The sequence below is a fragment of the Cherax quadricarinatus genome, chromosome 60, assembly GCF_038502225.1.
Source record: "Cherax quadricarinatus isolate ZL_2023a chromosome 60, ASM3850222v1, whole genome shotgun sequence".
Taxonomy (NCBI): domain Eukaryota; kingdom Metazoa; phylum Arthropoda; class Malacostraca; order Decapoda; family Parastacidae; genus Cherax; species Cherax quadricarinatus.
Genome location: NC_091351.1, coordinates 9864487 through 9885115, shown reverse-complemented (window position 1 = coordinate 9885115; position 20629 = coordinate 9864487). Strand labels below are relative to the sequence as shown.

The window sequence follows — 20629 nt, the reverse complement described above, 5'->3', positions numbered from 1 at the left end:
CAACACATACCCCACCTACACCACAGCCCCATATAGGCCCCCACCAAGGCTCTCGCTCCCCCAACCCCAATATACTTGCATGACCACAATGATAGAAAAGAAACTAAAGGTTTGGTACACAAACGCGGATGGAATAACGAATAAACATGAGGAGTGGAATGAAAGAATCAGTGAAAAATCCCCAGACATCATAGCAGTCACAGAAACAAAACTCGCTGAGACAATAACAGACACAATCTTCCCAACAGGATATCAGATCCTGAGGAAAGATAGAAGGAGTAGAGGGGGAGGAGGGGTTGCACTGCTCATAAAACACCAATGGGGATTTGAGGAAATGGAAGGCATGGACATGATTGGAGAAAGAGACTACATTGTAGGTACAATTCAGTCCGGAGAACATAAAGTAGTCATTGGAGTGATGTATAACCCACCACAGAACTGCAGGAGGCCAAGAGAGGAGTACGAAGAAAACAACAGGGTGATGGTGGACACACTGGCTGAGGTGGCAAGAAGAGCTCACTCGAGCAGAGCAAAGTTACTGGTAATGGGCGATTTCAACCACAGGGAGATCGACTGGGAAAACTTGGAGCCACATGGGGGTCCCGAAACATGGAGAGCCAAGATGATGGATGTGGTACTTGAAAACCTCATGCATCAACATGTCAGGGACACAACCAGAGAGAGAGGGGAGGATGAGCCAGCAAGACTGGATCTTGTGTTCACCCTGAGCAGTTCAGACATCGAGGACATCACTTACGAGAGGCCCCTTGGAGCTAGCGATCATGTGGTTCTGAGTTTTGACTATATAGTAGAGTTACAAGTGGAGAAGGTAACAGGAACTGAAGGGGACAGGCCAAACTATAAAAGGGGGGACTACACAGGTATGAGAAACTTCCTGCAGGAGGTTCAGTGGGACAGAGAAATGGTAGGAAAATCAGTAAACGAGATGATGGAATATGTGGCAACAAAGTGCAAGGAGGCAGAGGAAAGTTTTGTTCCCAAGGGAAACAGAAATAATAGGAAGACCAAAACGAGTCCTTGGTTTACCCGAAGGTGTAGGGAGGCAAAAACTAAGTGCAACAGAGAATGGAAAAGGTACAGGAGGCATAGGACCCAGGAAAACAAGGAGATTAGTAGAAGAGCCAGAAACGAGTATGCGCAGATAAGGAGGGAGGCCCAGCGACAGTATGAGAACGACATAGCATCGAAAGTCAAATCTGACCCGAAACTGCTGTATAGCCACATTAGGAGGAAGACAACAGTCAAGGACCAGGTGATAAGGCTGAGGAAAGAAGGTGGAGAACTCACAAGAAACGATCAAGAGGTATGTGAGGAGCTCAACACGAGATTTAAGGAAGTATTTACAGTAGAGACAGGAAGGACTCTGGGGGGACAGACCAGATGGGGACACCAACAAGGAATACACCAACAAGTGTTGGACGACATACATACAGATGAGGAGGAGGTGAAGAAACTGCTAAGGGACATCGATACCTCAAAGGCAATGGGACCGGACAACATCTCTCCATGGGTCCTTAGAGAGGGAGCAGATATGTTGTGCGTACCACTTACCACAATCTTCAACACATCCCTGGAAACTGGGCAACTACCTGAGGTATGGAAGACGGCAAATGTAGTTCCCATTTTCAAAAAAGGAGACAGAAAAGAGGCACTAAACTATAGACCTGTGTCATTGACGTGTATAGTATGCAAAATTATGGAGAAGATTATCAGGAGGAGAGTGGTGGAGCACCTGGAACGGAACAGGAGTATAAATGCCAACCAGCACGGATTCACGGAAGGCAAATCCTGTGTCACAAACCTTCTGGAGTTTTACGATAAAATAACAGAAGTAAGACAAGAGAGAGAGGGGTGGGTTGATTGCATCTTCTTGGACTGCAAGAAGGCCTTTGACACAGTTCCTCACAAGAGATTAGTGCAGAAGCTAGAGCATCAGGCGCATATAACAGGAAGAGCACTGCAATGGATCAGAGAATACCTGACAGGGAGGCAACAACGAGTCATGGTACGTAATGATGTATCACAGTGGGCACCTGTGACGAGCGGGGTCCCACAGGGGTCGATGTGAACGACATGACGGAAGGGTTAGACTCAGAAGTGTCCCTGTTTGCAGATGATGTGAAGTTAATGAGGAGAATTAAATCTGATGAGGACCAGGCAGGACTTCAAAGAGACCTGGACAGACTGGACACCTGGTCCAGCAAATGGCTTCTCGAATTTAATCCTGCCAAATGCAAAGTCATGAAGATAGGGGAAGGGCACAGAAGACCACAGACAGAGTATAGGCTAGGTGGCCAAAGACTGCAAACCTCACTCAAGGAGAAAGATCTTGGGGTGAGTATAACACCGAGCATGTCTCCGGAAGCACACATCAATCAGATAACTGCTGCAGCATATGGGCGCCTGGCAAACCTGAGAACAGCATTCCGACACCTTAGTAAGGAATCATTCAAGACACTGTACACCGTGTATGTCAGGCCCATACTGGAGTATGCAGCACCTGTTTGGAACCCGCACTTGATAAACCACGTCAAGAAACTAGAGAAAGTACAAAGGTTTGCAACAAGGTTAGTTCCAGAGCTAAGGGGAATGTCCTATGAAGAAAGATTAAGGGAAATCGGCCTGACGACACTGGAGGACAGGAGGGTCAGGGGAGACATGATAACGACATATAAAATACTGCGTGGAATAGACAAGGTGGACAAGGACAGGATGTTCCAGGGAGGGGACACAGAAACAAGAGGCCACAATTGGAAGTTGAAGACACAAATGAGTCAGAGAGATAGTAGGAAGTATTTCTTCAGTCATAGAGTTGTAAGGCAGTGGAATAGCCTAGAAAATGACGTAGTGGAGGCAGGAACCATACACAGTTTTAAGACGAGGTTTGATAAAGCTCATGGAGCGGGGAGAGAGAGGGTCTAGTAGCAACCGGTGAAGAGGCGGGGCTAGGAGCTAGGACTCGACCCCTGCAACCACAAATAGGTGAGTACAAATAGGTGAGTACACACACACACACACACACACACACACACACACACACACACACACACACACACACACACACACACAATAATAATAAAGGAAAGAGGAGAGGGGTCAAGAAAGATGGAGAATTTGAGAAGGACGAAAAACAAACAAGAGGAAAGACAGTATAAACAAAGGAAGGTACAAGCGCAGGGGGTAGGAGGAGGGGGAGGGAGGGGGGTGAAGGTGAGAGTGAAGGGGCAGCGGTCACAGCACCACAGGTACAGAGTGATGAGAGTTGCTCCACTCTGTGGGACCTTGTCTCCTGATGTCTAATCCCAAAGTTACGCCTCTCAGGCTTACTGGAAATTATTTTATTCAGCTTAGTTACCTAGGATATATATATATATATATATATATATATATATATATATATATATATATATATATATATATATATATATATATATATATATATATATATATATATATATATATACATATAAACATTCAAATGGTATATATATAATTTTCCGTTAATGCTATTTAAAAAAGGACATCGAAAATTTCATAGCATGTTTAAAGGCCTTCAGCGGCCCGGTCTCAGGCCTGAGCGCGGGGACGTTGACCCCCCGAAACCCTCTCCAAGTAAACTCCAGATATGTACGGGTTACTAAATTTTCGATTTATTTTTGCAATTACATTTAAGAAAGCTTTATATGGAGAAGCTTTAAAAGAGAGCCGACTGTACATGGAGTCCAAAGACATGATTGAGCCCAACAAACGTTATAGAGTTAGCTACGCCAGTTAATAATTAATATTAATTGAAACAGCAGGTGTCTTGAGGAAACACGTCCTGATGTTTCCACCCGTCTACCTACCTACCTGGAGTCTACCTGGAGGGTATTCCGGGGATCAACGCCCCCGCGGCCCGTACCGGGGGTTGAACCTTGGACTTCAGTGTGTGAGCTGAGCCCATTAGCAATCGCGCTACTGGTATAATTACCAGAGGTCAACTCTCGTATACACAGGTAGGTTAAGATACAAACAACGAGCAGAGTGTTACACTCACCACACAGAACTTCCGTCTTGCTGATCCATAGCTGTCACTTCCTGACGTTACTGTTGTGGCAATAGTGTATCGGACACACGAGGCGCTGAGTAGGAGAGGACCGGGGTGGGGAAGAAAGAGCTGAGGATTAAGAGGTAGGGGGTACTAGATAGGAGATGGGTGTTGGGTATCTTGTGAGAAGGAGAGAGGTGGTGGAGAACCTGAGTAGAAGATGGCTTGAGAAAATACACAGGCGGTTTTTGTCTGGGTGGATCGTAAAATAGAGAGATGGGTGAAAAACCACGGAATTATAGGGTTGGGTAGGGTCGGAGGAGGTGGGGTCGATTAGGGAAGATGGACAGGAAAGAGCTTGAAGAATGCTGAAGGGAGGGGGGACAGGAGACACTTGCAGTTCCCACCAATGGACAGGTGACTGAGGATGATTGCACTTCACCCCTGACTGGTGAAAGACTGTCTTTCTCTGTTCCTCACTAGAGAAAGAAACCAGTGCTTGTCCTTGTTGACAGTGCCGTGGAGATGACTCGGATATTCGTCCACCACTATTCACTTGTCTCTGCCTTATTTAATACCCGTTTTTCGTTAAACTCTGTAATCCTGTTATATTATCACTTGGGATTTGTATCAAGCAATTCTCGAAAGGACAGTGATCTCCGGAAGTGACTATGGGTAACCTACACACTGTTGTTTTCCTGTTAAGTCCTGCACTCGACTGTTGCCCAATGTTTACATTTATTTACCCATGTCAAGAACTAACTGCCACATTAGCTTTTAGTAATTTCTTCTTGTATTCCAAAAGCTTTTTTTTCCTGCTAATGTATTGTGAGATACAGATGACAATAACTCACACCGTGTCTGCTTTGTAATTAATTTCCCGCCTCACATCCCTTATACATCACGTTCATTTTTGTTCATAATTCAACACAACCTGCAAAGTCAACAGTAATGGAAACACTGCTTTAAAAAAATCAAACAAAAAACTGTGGTGATAAAATATCTAAATCTCACTGACGCCGATGTATTGCTCCGCCATCACGGTTGGAGATTATTATTTAAATTCACGTGGATCGGCAAACCTGTGTGGGTTATTTAGAGATTCGATCCTCCTGCTTTTGATACTTAGTTTCGGGATCATCACCTCAGAGGCCCAGTTTTGCATCAGGTCTTCTCCATATTACAGAAATAAAAACTACTAAGGGAAGTAAAGAGAAGTGTATACTGACTGTAAGTAGAAGGCTGTAGATATACCTGCCACTGCCTGGTCAGTACCACTGTTACCGAAGTTCACACTGGTACTTGGCGTAACACGAGTCACTATCAGCCTTCATTATCCTCCTCCCCAATGGGTGATCACAAAGCAGTACTCACTTATTTGTGGTTGCAGGGGTCGATTCATAGCTCCTGGCCCCGCCTCTTCACTGATCACTACTGGGTCCACTCTCTCCCTGCTCCATGAGCTTTATCAAACCTCGTCTTAAAACTAAGTATGGTTCCTACATCAACTACGCCACTTTTCAGACTATTCCACTTCCTGACAATTCTATGACTGAAGAAATACTTCCTAACATTCCTCTGACTCATCTGAGTCTTCAACTTCCAATTGTGTCCCGTTGTTGCTGTGTCCCATCTCTGGAACATCCTGTCTCTGTCAGTTTCTCGCAGTATTTTATGTCGTTATCAGTGTGTGCGTTAGTTACCATTTTGTCCTAGGCACATGTCGATTAGACACTAGGTCTGGTGTGTGTGTGTGTGTGTGTGTGTGTGTGTGTGTGTGTGTGTGTGTGTGTAAACGAGCCAGAGGGTCATGTGTGGCACTAACAACATGACATAATCACTGAATCTCGACCCCTGCAACCGCAATTAGGTGTGTACAGTTAGGTGAGTACTGGTAGGTGGCGGCGTGGAGAGGGGCGAGAGATCGATATATATATATATATATATATATATATATATATATATATATATATATATATATATATATATATATATATATATATATATATATATGCATTATATATATATATATGCATTATATATATATATATATATATATATATATATATATATATATATATATTTTCTATATATATATATATATATGCATATATATATATATATATATATATATATATATATATATATATATATATATATATATATATATATATATATATATACATATATATGCAAAACAACCACTGTGAAAGAATAGAGAAATTCCAAGCGCTTTCGTGACTACTCACATTATCAAGGAACTATGAAAGTAAAGCATCCAAGGAAGCTATATAAGGGGTCTGGATGCTTTACTTGGATGCTTTACTTTCATAGTTCCTTGATAATGTGAGTAGTCACGAAAGCGCTTGGAATTTCTCTATTCTTTCAGAGTGGTTGTTTTGCATATTCTGAAATCACCTGTTTACTGTGATCTTATTGCGCATATATATATATATATATATATATAATATTATATATATATATATATATATATATATATATATATATATATATATATATATATATATATATATATATAGGGAGAGAGAGAGAGAGAGAGAGAGAGAGAGAGAGAGAGAGAGAGAGAGAGCAAAAGAAAATAGGAAATAAATTATATAGAGAAAGATGAGAAGCAGAGAATGCGCCACGTGTGCAGCACCTGGGTACCTTTTATTTGGGAGACGTTTCGCTCGCCAGGGGATTTATTGCTTATCAAGAAATATGAAAAATAAAATATATTAGAGTCCAGCGGTGAGAAGCTGTCTTCGTCATGGTGCTCTACTCTACACGCTAAATTCTAGATTCTAAACTATATTGAATAGATAAAGCCACTAGTTGGAGAAACGTCTTCAAATAGATACCCAAGTGTACATGTAGGTGTCTAGTTCGTCATTTTGTGGGTAATTGTCTTTCTAGATCGTAGTACAAGATGGTCAGTTATATACTGGAGCCAGAAGACAATATTATGAAGGTAATCAAGCTTATGGGACTGAACACCTTTTAATCAAGTCTTAGGGACTGAACACCTTTGAATTAAAGCTAAAGGATTAGACGCCTTTTAATCAAGACTAAGAGATTGAACATTTTTTTTAATCAAGACTAAGGGATTGAACACCTTTTTTAATCAAGACTAAGGGATTGAACACCTTTTTAATCAAGACTAAGGGATTGAACACCTTTTTAATCAAGACTAAGGGATTGAACACCTTTTTAATCAAGACTAAGGGATTGAACACCCTTTGAATCAAGACTAAGGGATTGAACACCTTTTTTAATCAAGACTAAGGGATTGAACACCTTTTTAATCAAGACTAAGGGATTGAACACCTTTTTAATCAAGACTAAGGGATTGAACACCTTTTTAATCAAGACTAAGGGATTGAACACCCTTTGAATCAAGACTAAGGGATTGAACACCTTTTTTAATCAAGACTAAGGGATTGAACACCTTTTTAATCAAGACTAAGGGATTGAACACCTTTTTAATCAAGACTAAGGGATTGAACACCTTTTTTAATCAAAACTAAGGGATTGAACACCTTATTACACCTCCATTAAGCAAGCTCACGCTGATATGAACCCTCTTACCACTGCATTGTTCCACTACCTCCACCAATGCATTACCGTCATCAGTCATGTCTTGAAGGCGCAACGTCTCGCCAATTCATCACCCAGGTGCTGCACATGCGTCTTAAGAACATAAGAACATAAGAACGAAGGAACACTGCAGAAGGCCTACTGGCCCATGCGAGGCAAGTCCAAGTCTCCTACCGGCTTAAGCCAATGCACCCAACCTAGTCAGGTCAGGTCACATTGACTTTAGGGAGGAACACGGCAACCGACCTGGTAGCACAAGCTATCAGGTCTAACTCACACCCACCCACATCCACTCATGTATTTATCCAACCTATTTTTAAAGCTACACAACGTTCTGGCCTCTATAACGGTACTTGGGAGTTTGTTCCACTCATCCACAACTCTATTACCAAACCAGTACTTTCCTATATCCTTCCTGAATCTGAATTTTTCCAACTTAAAACCATTGCTGCGAGTCCTGTCTAGGCTAGATATTTTCAGCACACTATTTACATCCCCTTTATTTATTCCTGTCTTCCATTTATACACCTCAATCATATCCCCCCTAATTCTACGTCTTTCTAGAGAGTGCAGATTCAGGGCCCTTAGTCTATCCTCATAGGGAAGGTTTCTGATACATGGGATCAACTTTGTCATCCTCCTTTGTACATTTTCCAGAGAATTTATATCCATTCTGTAATAAGGTGACCAAAACTGTGCAGCATAATCTAAATGAGGCCTAACCAAGGATGTATAGAGTTGAAGAACAACCTGGGGACTCCTATTATTTATGCTTCTTGATATGAAGCCAAGGATTCTATTAGCTTTATTGCGAACACTTATGCACTGTTGTCTTGGTTTCAGATTACTGCTAACCAGAACTCCTAAATCTTTTTCGCAATCCGTAATATTAAGATCTACATTATTTAGTTTATATGTGGCATGGTTATTGTCCTGTCCAACATTTAGAACTTTGCATTTGTCTATATTAAACTGCATCTGCCACTTCTCCGACCACTGCATCAGTCTATTCAAATCTTCCTGGAGTGCTCGAATGTCCTCGTCAGAATGAATTCGACGGCCTATTTTGGTGTCATCGGCAAACTTGCCGATGTCGCTCTTTATGCCCTCATCTATGTCGTTTATGTAGATTGTGAACAGCAGGGGGCCCAACACTGACCCCTATGGAACACCGCTCGTGACACTTCCCCACTCTGATTTCTCCCCATTTATGCAAACTCTCTGCTGCCTATTTGTCAACCATGCCTCTATCCAGGAAAAAAATTCTCCTCCTATTCCATGTGCTTTAATTTTCCTCAATAGTCTCTGATGTGGGACCCTGTCAAAAGCCTTACTGAAGTCCATATACACAATATCATATTCATTACCGTGATCTACCTCCTCAAATACCTTAGTGAAAAAAGTTAATACATTCGTAAGGCAGGAACGCCCCTTTGTAAAACCATGCTGAGATTCGTTGATTAATTTATGCTTTTCAAGGTGGCTACGAACTGCCTCGGCAATTATTGATTCCATAAATTTTCCCACTATGGAGGTTAGGCTTATTGGTCTATAGTTCGAAGCTAAGGACCTGTCACCTGTTTTGAAAATAGGTATCACATTTGCCATTTTCCACTTATCTGGCACCATGCCAGTTTGTAGTGATATGTTGAAAAGATTAGCCAAAGGTGTGCTAAGCTCCTCTTTACATTCCTTTAGAACCCTTGCATACAGTTCATCAGGGCCTGGGGATTTGTTAGGTTTTAATTTATCTATTTGCCTAAGGACCATGTCACTTGTGACCCTAATAGTGCACAGTTTATTATCGTCCTGTTCTACATAATTTATCATTACTGGAATATCGCTGGTATCCTCCTGTGTAAAAACTGAGAGGAAGTATGTGTTAAAAATTCTACACATTTCCTTATCACTGTCAGTGAGCTGACCCGAGGAACTTTTGAGTGGGCCTATCTTGTCCCTGATCTTACTTCTGTATACCTGAAAGAATCCTTTTGGGTTAGTCTTCGATTCTCTTGCAACTTTAACCTCATAATCTCTTTTTGCTTTTCTAATTCCCTTTTTTATTTCTCTCTTTAACTGAATATATCGATTTCTCAATTGCCCCTCTCCTCTTTTGATTTGCCTATATATGCCTCTCTTTTGACCAATCAGATATTTTAATCTATTGTTCATCCATTTAGGATCATTTTTGTTTGATCTGATTTCCCTATTTGGAACATAATTTGACTGAGCAGCTAGAACTATGCCCTGGAAAGCATCATATCGGCAACCATCACCACCTACCTGACCCTTAGTCAGGTCATTCCAGTTCAGCCCACCTAAGTAATTTTTCAGTCCTATGAAATCAGCCAAGCGAAAGTCAGGGACGGAGACTTGATTGCCATTATTAGGGGAATTCCATGATATATTGTTCTAGTATTAAACAGCAACACTGTCTCCTCGGCGAGAATCGAACCGAGAGTTGCTAGATGACTCACGAAATCGTAATGACACGATTGCAAGCAGTCCAGGGTACTGGTGGGAGATTGAACTCGCGGCAAGTGAGTCGTAAAACTCCAGGCCAGCGCGTAAGCCACTGGGCCAGCTTGCTACATATATAGCCAACTGGCCTTCATATTCTGGCCTGGAATTTTACGACTCACTTGCCGCGAGTTCAATCTCCCACCAGTACCGTGGTCTGCCAAATTTGTTGGTGGGAACAGCAACCACTCCACCAGTCATCCATTCATGGCTGGCAATGCTACTACACTTAGTTCCACCTAGTTACACCTAGTTGCGCCCAGTTACCCCCATTTACGCACACTTACGCCCAGTTAGCGTTGTACGCGAGTCTCCTGGCGAGGTCACATCTACTCTTGTTGCTGTGTCTTCAGAGCAGATTTATGTTGGCCATGTGGAATAATTTTTATTATTATTATTATTATTATTATTATTATTGTTATTATTATTATTATTATTATTATTATTATTATTATTATTATTATTATATTCATGACCCATCCCCAGCCTATCTTACAACATGGAAATATAAAAAGCAGAGGAGGCAGCCAGCTGGTGTGTGGTGGCATGGCAGCCAGCTGGTGTGTGATGGTAGGGCAGCCAGATGGTGTGTGGTGGTAGGGCAGCCAGCTGGTGTGTGGTGGTAGGGCAGCCAGCTGGTGTGTGGTGGCATGGCAACCAGCTGGTGTGTGGTGGTAGGGCAGCCAGCTGGTGTGTGGTGGTAGGGCAGCCAGCTGGTGTGTGGTGGTAGGGCAGCCAGCTGGTGTGTGGTGGCAGGGCAGCCAGCTGGTGTGTGATGGTAGGGCAGCCAGATGGTGTGTGGTGGCAGGGCAGCCAGCTGGTGTGTGATGGTAGGGCAGCCAGCTGGTGTGTGATGGTAGGGCAGCCAGCTGGTGTGTGGTGGCAGGGCAGTCAGCTGATGTGTGGTGGCATGGCAGCCAGCTAGTGTGTGGTGGTAGGGCAACCAGCTGATGTGTGGTGGTAGGGCAGCCAACTGGTGTGTGGTGGCAGGGCAGCCAACTGGTGTGTGGTGACAGGGCAGCCAACTGGTGTGTGGTGGCAGGGCAGCCAACTGGTGTGTGATGGTAGGGCAGCCAGCTGGTGTGTGGTGGCAGGGCAGCCAGCTGGTGTGTGGTGGCAGGGCAGCCAGCTGGTGTGTGGTGGCAGGGCAGCCAGCTGGTGTGTGATGGTAGGGCAGCCAGCTGGTGTGTGGTGGCAGGGCAGCCAGCTGGTGTGTGGTGGCATGGCAGCCAGCTGGTGTGTGATGGTAGGGCAGCCAGATGGTGTGTGGTGGCAGGGCAGCCAGCTGGTGTGTGGTGGCATGGCAGCCAGCTGGTGAGTGGTGGCAGGGCAGTCAGCTGATGTATGGTGGCATGGCAGCCAGCTGGTGAGTGGTGGCAGGGCAGCCAGGTTGTGTGTGGTGGCAGGGCAGTCAGCTGATGTGTGGTGGCATGGCAGCCAGCTAGTGTGTGGTGGTAGGGCAACTAGCTGATGTGTGGTGGTAGGGCAGCCAACTGGTGTGTGGTGGCAGTGCAGCCAACTGGTGTGTGGTGGCAGGGCAGTCAGCTGATGTGTGGTGGCATGGCAGCCAGCTAGTGTGTGGTGGTAGGGCAACCAGCTGATGTGTGGTGGTAGGGCAGCCAACTGGTGTGTGGTGGCAGGGCAGCCAACTGGTGTGTGGTGGCAGGGCAGCCAACTGGTGTGTGGTGGCAGGGCAGCCAGCTGGTGTGTGGTGGCAGGGCAGCCAGCTGGTGTGTGGTGGCAGGGCAGCCAGCTGGTGTGTGATGGTAGGGCATCCAGCTGGTGTGTGGTGGCAGGGCAGCCAGCTGGTGTGTGGTGGCATGGCAGCCAGCTGGTGTGTGATGGTAGGGCAGCCAGATGGTGTGTAGTGGCAGGGCAGCCAGCTGGTGTGTGATGGCATGGCAGCCAGCTGGTAAGTGGTGGCAGGGCAGTCAGCTGATGTATTGTGGCATGGCAGCCAGCTGGTGAGTGGTGGCAGGGCAGCCTGGTGGTGTGTGGTGGCATGGCAGCCAGGTGGTGTGTGGTGGTAGGGCAACCAGCTGGTGTGTGGTGGTAGGGCAACCAGCTGGTGTGTGGTGGTAGGGCAGCCAACTGGTGTGTGGTGGCAGGGCAGCCAGCTAGTGTGTGGTGGCAGGGCAGTCAGCTGATGTGTGGTGGCATGGCAGCCAGCTAGTGTGTGGTGGTAGGGCAACCAGCTGATGTGTGGTGGTAGGGCAGCCAACTGGTGTGTGGTGGCAGGGCAGCCAACTGGTGTGTGGTGGCAGGGCAGCCAACTGGTGTGTGGTGGCAGGGCAGCCAACTGGTGTATGGTGGCAGGGCAGCCAGCTGGTGTGTGGTGGTAGGGCAGCCTACTGGTGTGTGGTGGCAGGGCAGCCAGCTGGTGTGTGGTGGCAGGGCAGCCAACTGGTATGTGGTGGCAGGGCAGCCAACTGGTATGTGGTGGCAGGGCAGCCAGCTGGTAAGTGGTGGTAGTCAGCTGGTGCTTGGTGGTACTGAACACAACCCCGCCTGGTTAAGCCTGGTGGAGACAGCCTCACCCTGCCCACACGACCACCATTAATACCTGACACTGATACCCCCACTTCTCACTTCCACAACGTTTGTTCATCACCTCCACCCACTCTCCCTCTCTTCTCTCTTCTCTTCCTCTCTCTTCTTCTTCCAAGCCCCTCCCTTCCTCAATCTCCAGCTGTCTATCTCTGTCTCTTTGTCTATCTGTCTCGTCACTCCACCAGTGAGGTTACAGAAACAACAATTATGGAACAGATAGTGTTTGTTAAGAAGGAATCAAAGTGTACTTACTAGTGTCAAGGAACTGCTGAATACACTTACTCTGCCTCAAGCTAGTGTGCTCTGTCTCTCTCTCTCTCTCTCTCTTTTTTTTTTTTTTTTGGGTGGGGAGGGGAAGACAGGTGGTTCAGAATAATCAGACAATTTATTCTAAAAAAAATCAGTTGTGCTTAATAGCCAGGGGATATGAAATGATGTAAGTCGATATCGACATCAAAATCACACCACATGAAATCATGTCCACTCACTCAGCACCTGAACCAGATTCATGGAATGCCTTAGTTATAAAGAAGTGCAAAGTACCATTAGCACGAGCCCTCAGTATTCTCTGGAGAAAAAGTCTCGACATGGGTGAAATACCAGAGTGCAGACATAGGTCCTTTGAATATGGAAAGTAGTAGAGCACTAGGTAAAAATTACAGACCAGTAGCCCTAATTTCTCACATCATAAAAATCTTCGAAAGAGTGATGAGACGGCAGATTACATATTTCATGGAGCAGCACGACCAACATAACCCGAGCCAGTATGGTTTTAGAGCAGGACGATCATGTCTGTCACAGCTACTGAACCATTATGACAGAATTACGGAGGCACTGGAAGACGACCAAAATGCAGATGTGATTTACACAGATTTTGCAAAGGCGTTTGACGAATGTGATCATGGAGTGATAGCGCACAAAATGAAGGCCATGGGCATTACGGGAAGGTAGGCAGATGGATTTTCGGGTTCCTAACACTCAGAACGCAAAAAGTGGTAGTAAACAGAACAAAATCCAGCATCAGTGAGGTAAAAAGCTCAGTGCCCCAAGGCACCGTCCTGGCACCTCTGCTGTTTCTCATCGTCATAGCAGACACATACAAACACCCGTCACGGCTTCATATCAACAATTATAGAGGACACTAAAATAAGCATGAAGGTCACTTCGGCAGAAGAAACTGAAAAATTACTGAAAGACATAAGCAGAATTTTCCAATGAGCAGTAAAGAACAACATGACGTTCAGTGGTGATAAGTTCCAGCTGCTTAGGTATGGAAAGAATGAAGAACTCGAAAGGAACACTGTATACAAAACTCAAGAGGATCGTCAGTTGGAACGAATAGAACACGTGAGAGATTTGGGAATAATTATGTCAGTTGACCTTTCTTTCAGAGAATACAATAAGACAAAGATCACGACAGACAGGAGGATGACGGGATGAGTAATGAGAACATTCAAAATGAGGGAAATAGTGCCAGTTGTGACACTTTTCAAATCGCTAGTGCTCCTTCATTAGGAATATTGCTCAGTGTTGACGGCCCCGTTCAGAGCAGGAGACATATCAGAGTTGGAACAAATACAGAGATCGTTTACGGCCGCTTTAGAACCAGAAAAGCATTTCAATATGTAATCACTGGAGCGAAGGAGTGAGAGAGAGATACATTATAATATATACCTGGAAAGTACTGGAGGGCTTGGTCCCAAATCTGCACACTGCCATAACATACTGGAGTGAGAGATATGGGAGAAAATGCAAAATAAACCCAGTGAAGAGCAGGGGTGCGGCGGGCACAATAAGGGAACACTGTATCAACATCTGTGGCCTCAGATTATTCAACATCTTACTAGAAGGTATCAGAAATACTGCTCTAACAAGTGTAGAAGTCTTCAAGAGGAAACTGGACAAGTATTTTCACCAGGTGCCAGATTAACCAGGCTGTGACGGATATGTGGGGCTGCAGGTCACCAACAGCAACAGCCTGGTTGACCAGGCATGTACCAGACGAGCCTGGTCCATGACCGGGCTCCGGGAGTAGAATTCTCTCGAAACTCTTCAACGGTAAAGGTACAGCGATAAATCATACGCGGAAATACGTGATCACCTTCCTTGTATTGACATTCAGAATAAGAGACAGATACAGCATAATACCGTCCTTTATTGACAACGTTTCGCTCACACACTGGACCTTATCAGGTCACAAGCACATCTCTCCATCCTTACACACATATCTTATGACTGAAAAAAAATAAATCGAGAGACGCAGATCGGATAGATGCCTAAGTGAGGTAATTTCCCCAAGATTAAACTGAATAACAAGAAGACTAGGACACTGCAATAGGCCTACTGGCCTATGGTAGTAGACGATGCACTTGATCAACTATCAACTGTATTGTCAAACCTCTAATACGGTTGACAATAATCAATCGAATCGAAAAAAGTTTTTGGATTCACACGTTTAATAAGACCATTTAAACAACGGAACAACAGGGAAGACTGTAAGTCACAATCCTCTCCGTTGAGAAAAATACGTTTTAAATAGTGTTTCGATTGGTCCTGGACCATATTATCAAGATCATTATCATTTCTCATTAGATGAGAGCCCATGACGAACCGATACGTATTTTTGGGTTTTGTGGATTAGTACTTAAGTAACAACCAGGTGGATCAGTTCTTGTGGACCAGACCTGTGACTAACAGTTCAGTGAACCAGTCCTTGTTGAGTACTGTTGGTGAACCAGATTTGAGACTATTAACCACTTGGACCAGTCACACTCAGGGACTGATTACCCCCAAAGCTACTTCTTTAAGGTTAAGGGACTGACCATCTTTGCCTCTACCCTACTTCTGCTGGCTCCAGTTTTAACCACCTCAGTATTCAACTCAGGAAATCGACTGTGTAAGCGAAACGTTACGGTAATAAGGTCACTGGAAGGTTACACTTGTGTCTTATCAACTTGTGATGTTGAGGGACAACATTATAAGTTGATAAGAATGTGTTCATAAGAATGTGTTCATTTTTCAAGAATGTGTTCATTTTTGCTCCCCTGCTGCCTCATGAACCAGAACTTAGCACCACTGTGAACAGACAAGAACGTGACGCCATGCTGGCTTGGGGTATTAAATTCACGTGAGTAAAAAGCAAAGTAGGACTTACTCCTTGGCCGGCCGTCACGATTCCTAGCTTCCCTGCTCGTTCTCACTTTTTCCCCTGCCCATCCTCACTTTTTCCCCTGCCTAGCCTCACTTTCCCCACTCCCCTGCTCATCCTCACACATTCCCCGCCCATCTTCTCAAGCTTTCCCTCCTCTCCAGAACACAAGTGGACCAGACTTGACACTATATCAACCTTCTGCGCCTCTTAATGTACCAGGAAATAGGTACCTGGGTGCTACCGGCCTTGAATCTACCTGGAGTCGCTTCCGTAAATCACAACCTTCCCCATACCTCCTGCGACCTGGTCCCAGACCAGCTTCCAGACCAGGGCTCGTGAGTCCCATCCTGGGGAAGACGAGTTAAGGTCTCCAATGAAAATAAGTAATACTAACTGGCTTGTTGACCCAAGAAATGAAAGCAAAACCAGGATATAAACGGGTAGATAAACGGTTCGCGAGAAATAAACGGATGGGAATACATATATGGGTACAAAAAATGCAAGTAAAGTAATATATACAAGTAAATTCCCTAGTGTAAACAGGTACAAACAAAGAAATAAACAAGGAACACGCGGCCGAAAATACTTGACTCAAGAGGTGGAACTCAACCTCCGCAGACACAATTAGGTGAGTACACACACTGAGTACACATGCTAGGTGAGTACACATGCTAGGTGAGTACACATGCTAGGTGAGTACACATGCTAGGTAAGTACACACACTAGGTGAGTACACACACTGAGTACACATGCTAGGTGAGTACACATGCTAGGTGAGTACACATGCTAGGTGAGTACACATGCTAGGTGAGTACACATGCTAGGTAAGTACACACACTAGGTGAGTGCACACACTAGGTGAGTACACACACTAGGCGAGAGAGAGATATAATCTACACCTGGAAGATTCTGGAGGGACTGGTCCCTGATCTACACACAGCAATCACTCCCTACGAAAGCAAAAGACTTGGCAGGCGATGCAACATACCCCCAGTGAAAAGTAGGGGCGTCACTGGTACACTAAGAGAAAACACAATAAGTGTCCTGGGCCCAAGACTGTTCAACAGCATTCCACCAGCAATAAGGGGCATTACCAGTAGACCCCTGACTGTCTTCAAGAGGGACAGATACCTAAAGACGGTGCCGGATCAGCCGGGTTGTGATTCGTACGTTGGATTGCGTGCGGCCAGCAGTAACAACCTCGTTGATCAGGCCCTGATCCACCGGGAAACCTGGTCATGGACCGGGCCGCGGGGACGTTGATCCCCAGAATGCCCTCCAGGTAGACTCCAGGTAGGTAGGTGAGTACACACACTGAGTACACATGTGAAGTGAGTACACACACTACGTGAGTACACACTGAGTACACACACTAGGTGAGTACACACACTATTGAGTACACATGCTAAGTGAGTACACACATTAAGTGAGAACACACACTAGGTGAGTACACACAACTAGATGAGTACACTCAACTAGGTGAGAATACATGCTAGATGAATACACACACTAGGTGAGGACATACTGTGAGTACACACACTAGGTGAATACACACACTCTCCACCAAATCCACAACAGGCACTCAGTCTTGTGACAAGACAGGTGTCTGTGTTGAAAGCAGCCATGACAAAGGATGAGGCGTATCATGACGTTGGTGGAGCAGTTATAATCTCCACCACGAAGGCTTCTTAGCAGCCACTGACGAGCCTGGCCCTGGCCCAGGGCTTGGGCCAGGCCATGGGCCATGATGTGGCTCAGGAAACCTCTCTAAACCCATCTTCGGAGGAGACGGACGTGAAGGAAGCTATGAGAGGCGGTCAAAATATTCCCCAAGGATGCTCTCCCCGTCTCAACTCTTCAAAGTCAAATTCAAAGGCATTTGACTGAGAAGCAATAATCATTTGTTGATGTTATTATTATTATTATTATAATCAAAAAGAAGCGCTAAGCCACAAGGACTATACAGATTTGTTGATGTGATCTTCGTACAACTGTGAAAATATACAGTGCGACATGTTTTCCACATGTGTAACCAAGACAACCTCAACGTACGAAGTTATATACACCAAGAGATGTATAACTTGCAATGTATATACACTGATATGTATATACACTGAGATAAATATACACTGAGATGTATATACACTTAGATGTATATACACGGAATAGCCTAGCAAGTGAGGTAGTGGAGGCAGGAACCATACATAGCTTTAAGATGAGGTATGATGAAGCTCATGGAGCAGGGAGAGAGAGGACCTAGTAGCACTCAGTGGTCAGTCCCTTAGTCTTGATAGAAGGTGGTCAGTCCCTTAGTCTTGATAGAAGGTGGTCAGTCCCTTAGTCTTGATAGAAGGTGGTCAGTCCCTTAGTCTTGATAGAAGGTGGTCAGTCCCTTAGTCTTGATAGAAGGTGGTCAGTCCCATAGTCTTGATAGAAGGTGGTCAGTCCCATAGTCTTGATAGAAGGTGGTCAGTCCCTTAGTCTTGATAGAAGGTGGTCAGTCCCATAGTCTTGATAGAAGGTGGTCAGTCCCTTAGTCTTGATAGAAGGTGGTCAGTCTCATAGTCTTGATAGAAGGTGGTCAGTCCCTTAGTCTTGATAGAAGGTGGTCAGTCCCATAGTCTTGATAGAAGGTGGTCAGTCCCTTAGTCTTGATAGAAGGTGGTCAGTCCCATAGTCTTGATAGAAGGTGGTCAGTCCCTTAGTCTTGATAGAAGGTGGTCAGTCCCATAGTCTTGATAGAAGGTGGTCAGTCCCATAGTCTTGATAGAAGGTGGTCAGTCCCATAGTCTTGATAGAAGGTGGTCAGTCCCATAGTCTTGATAGAAGGTGGTCAGTCCCATAGTCTTGATAGAAGGTGGTCAGTCCCATAGTCTTGATAGAAGGTGGTCAGTCCCATAGTCTTGATAGAAGGTGGTCAGTCCCTTAGTCTTGATAGAAGGTGGTCAGTCCCTCAGTCTTGATAGAAGGTGGTCAGTCCCTCAGTCTTGACAGAAGGAGGTCAGTCCCTCAGCCTCAGGCTAGAACAGTTCATTAAATCAACTGTTTTCCCACCAGATATCAGACAGTGGAGCACGTCTAGTGGAGCATTGTGGAACACACGCTCCAGTGCTCCACTTGACCGCATTGTTCTGCATCAAGGAGTCATTATTCAAGAAACACTCCCACCTTACAACTGAGGCTAGGATAAGTGAGTACACAGATTATTTCTGGATATACAAGTCTAGGATAAACAGTCCCGCTGCCTTGGTAAAGCTAGACACGGACTGGGACCGCCCTGTCAAGCACGGATAATACACAAATAATCCACACATGGTGGAGACAAGTTTATAACGACGTTTGGGTCCGACTTGGACCATTTACAAGTCACACTGTGACTTGTAAATGGTCCAAGTCTGACCGAAACGTCGTCGTAAGCTCCTCTCTCCCATGTGCAGGTTATTTGTGTATTGTTCCAGTCAAGGTATTGTGCCCTATTGTTCTTTTCCAGCACGGATAACCTAACAGACGCTATTTCCGTAGCCGGCTGTACGGCTCTCGGCCGTAATTAAGTCATTAGGTACACGGAGGTTGTCTTAAGACAACCTCCGTATACCTAATGGCTTTAATTAGGAATCGATCACCGTGTTGCATCGACTTTGTCATGTTGCCGAGATTACTGAACACCTAACGTGAGTGGAGAACGGAAACCTGTTAAAGGTTTCGCACTCTGGCAGGATTGCTGGCTTCTTTCAGTCTTATACACACGTAAGGCGGAGAGTAAATTGTATAAATTCCTACGTTCCTTCAGTATGTTTCACACACAGCTATATATTTTTCTAAATTTATATTCCTGTAATATTTCCTTTTCACTTTACGAGGCCTGATCTGAGAGCGGGTCGCGGGGGCAATTTCCCCAGGAACCATGAACAAACGCAGCCACAACATCCGCGGCTCTAATACCTCCAGGAAATGCAAAAAAAAAAAAATCCACGCAGAGTGTTTGCAACATGCAATTTTTGCTGTGGCACCGTGGAATTAAGAAGGCACCCAAGGTGGCACTGATGCAACTGGTGTTGGCACTCTGGGTCAGCCACCTCTCCTCTTCACTCTTTTCTTGAGCATCAAACATTGTTTTGATGCGTCTTGACTACACGTTGATGTTCTTCTCCTTATTTATTAACATCTTAGATTACTGAAGCTGTGTGTGAACGTCAGGACAGGTACACATGTATTGGTGATAAGAGATATACACGTGTGTGTGTGTGTATGTGTCAAGACATACACACCTAACTCACTTAATTGTGGTTGCAGGGGTCGAGACTCAGCTCCTGGCCGTCAAGCATATACGATGTTTAGAATTCGCAGAACAAGCGAAATATTCACAAACACTAATCTCAGGCCGAAGGAGACTTCGGAGGTTCGGAGGTTCGAATCTCCTTCGGCCTGAGATTAGTGTTTATATACATATATACATACAGAGAGATGGACAACCCACGATCTCTTGTGTAAATACCTTGTGTGCCAAACTTCTTACTCAGTGGCACTCAAGCACTGTGGGCACCAGAGTGTCAGTCGAGTTGATCTGATGGGCGCTACTACACAGGCTCTGCAATTCCCGTAAGGTAATTATCCCAAGCAACTTGCTTAATTACTTCGTTAGGAAGAGAGATCCAATGTAATACTTTGTCACCAGCAAAAATTACAGAACTTTAAGCTGTCATACGATGACTGACAAGTAATTAATCCATCACAAAACTACCAATCAGATCTCTACTGCCTCT

The 20629-nt window shown here is 44.9% G+C and overlaps 1 protein-coding gene across 1 annotated transcript in view; it reads right to left on the bottom strand.

Moving 5' to 3' along the window:
• LOC138854464 (tumor protein p53-inducible protein 11-like) overlaps nucleotides 1–4237 on the bottom strand; it is a 119969-nt gene extending 115732 nt beyond the window's left edge. Inside the window, exon 1 of the mRNA XM_070097922.1 lies at nucleotides 4058–4237. Within this exon, the coding sequence (XP_069954023.1) occupies nucleotides 4058–4086 (29 nt within the window). The 5' untranslated portion in view covers nucleotides 4087–4237. The remainder of the gene's footprint in view (nucleotides 1–4057) is intronic.
• Between the last annotated feature and the right edge of the window lie 16392 nt (nucleotides 4238–20629).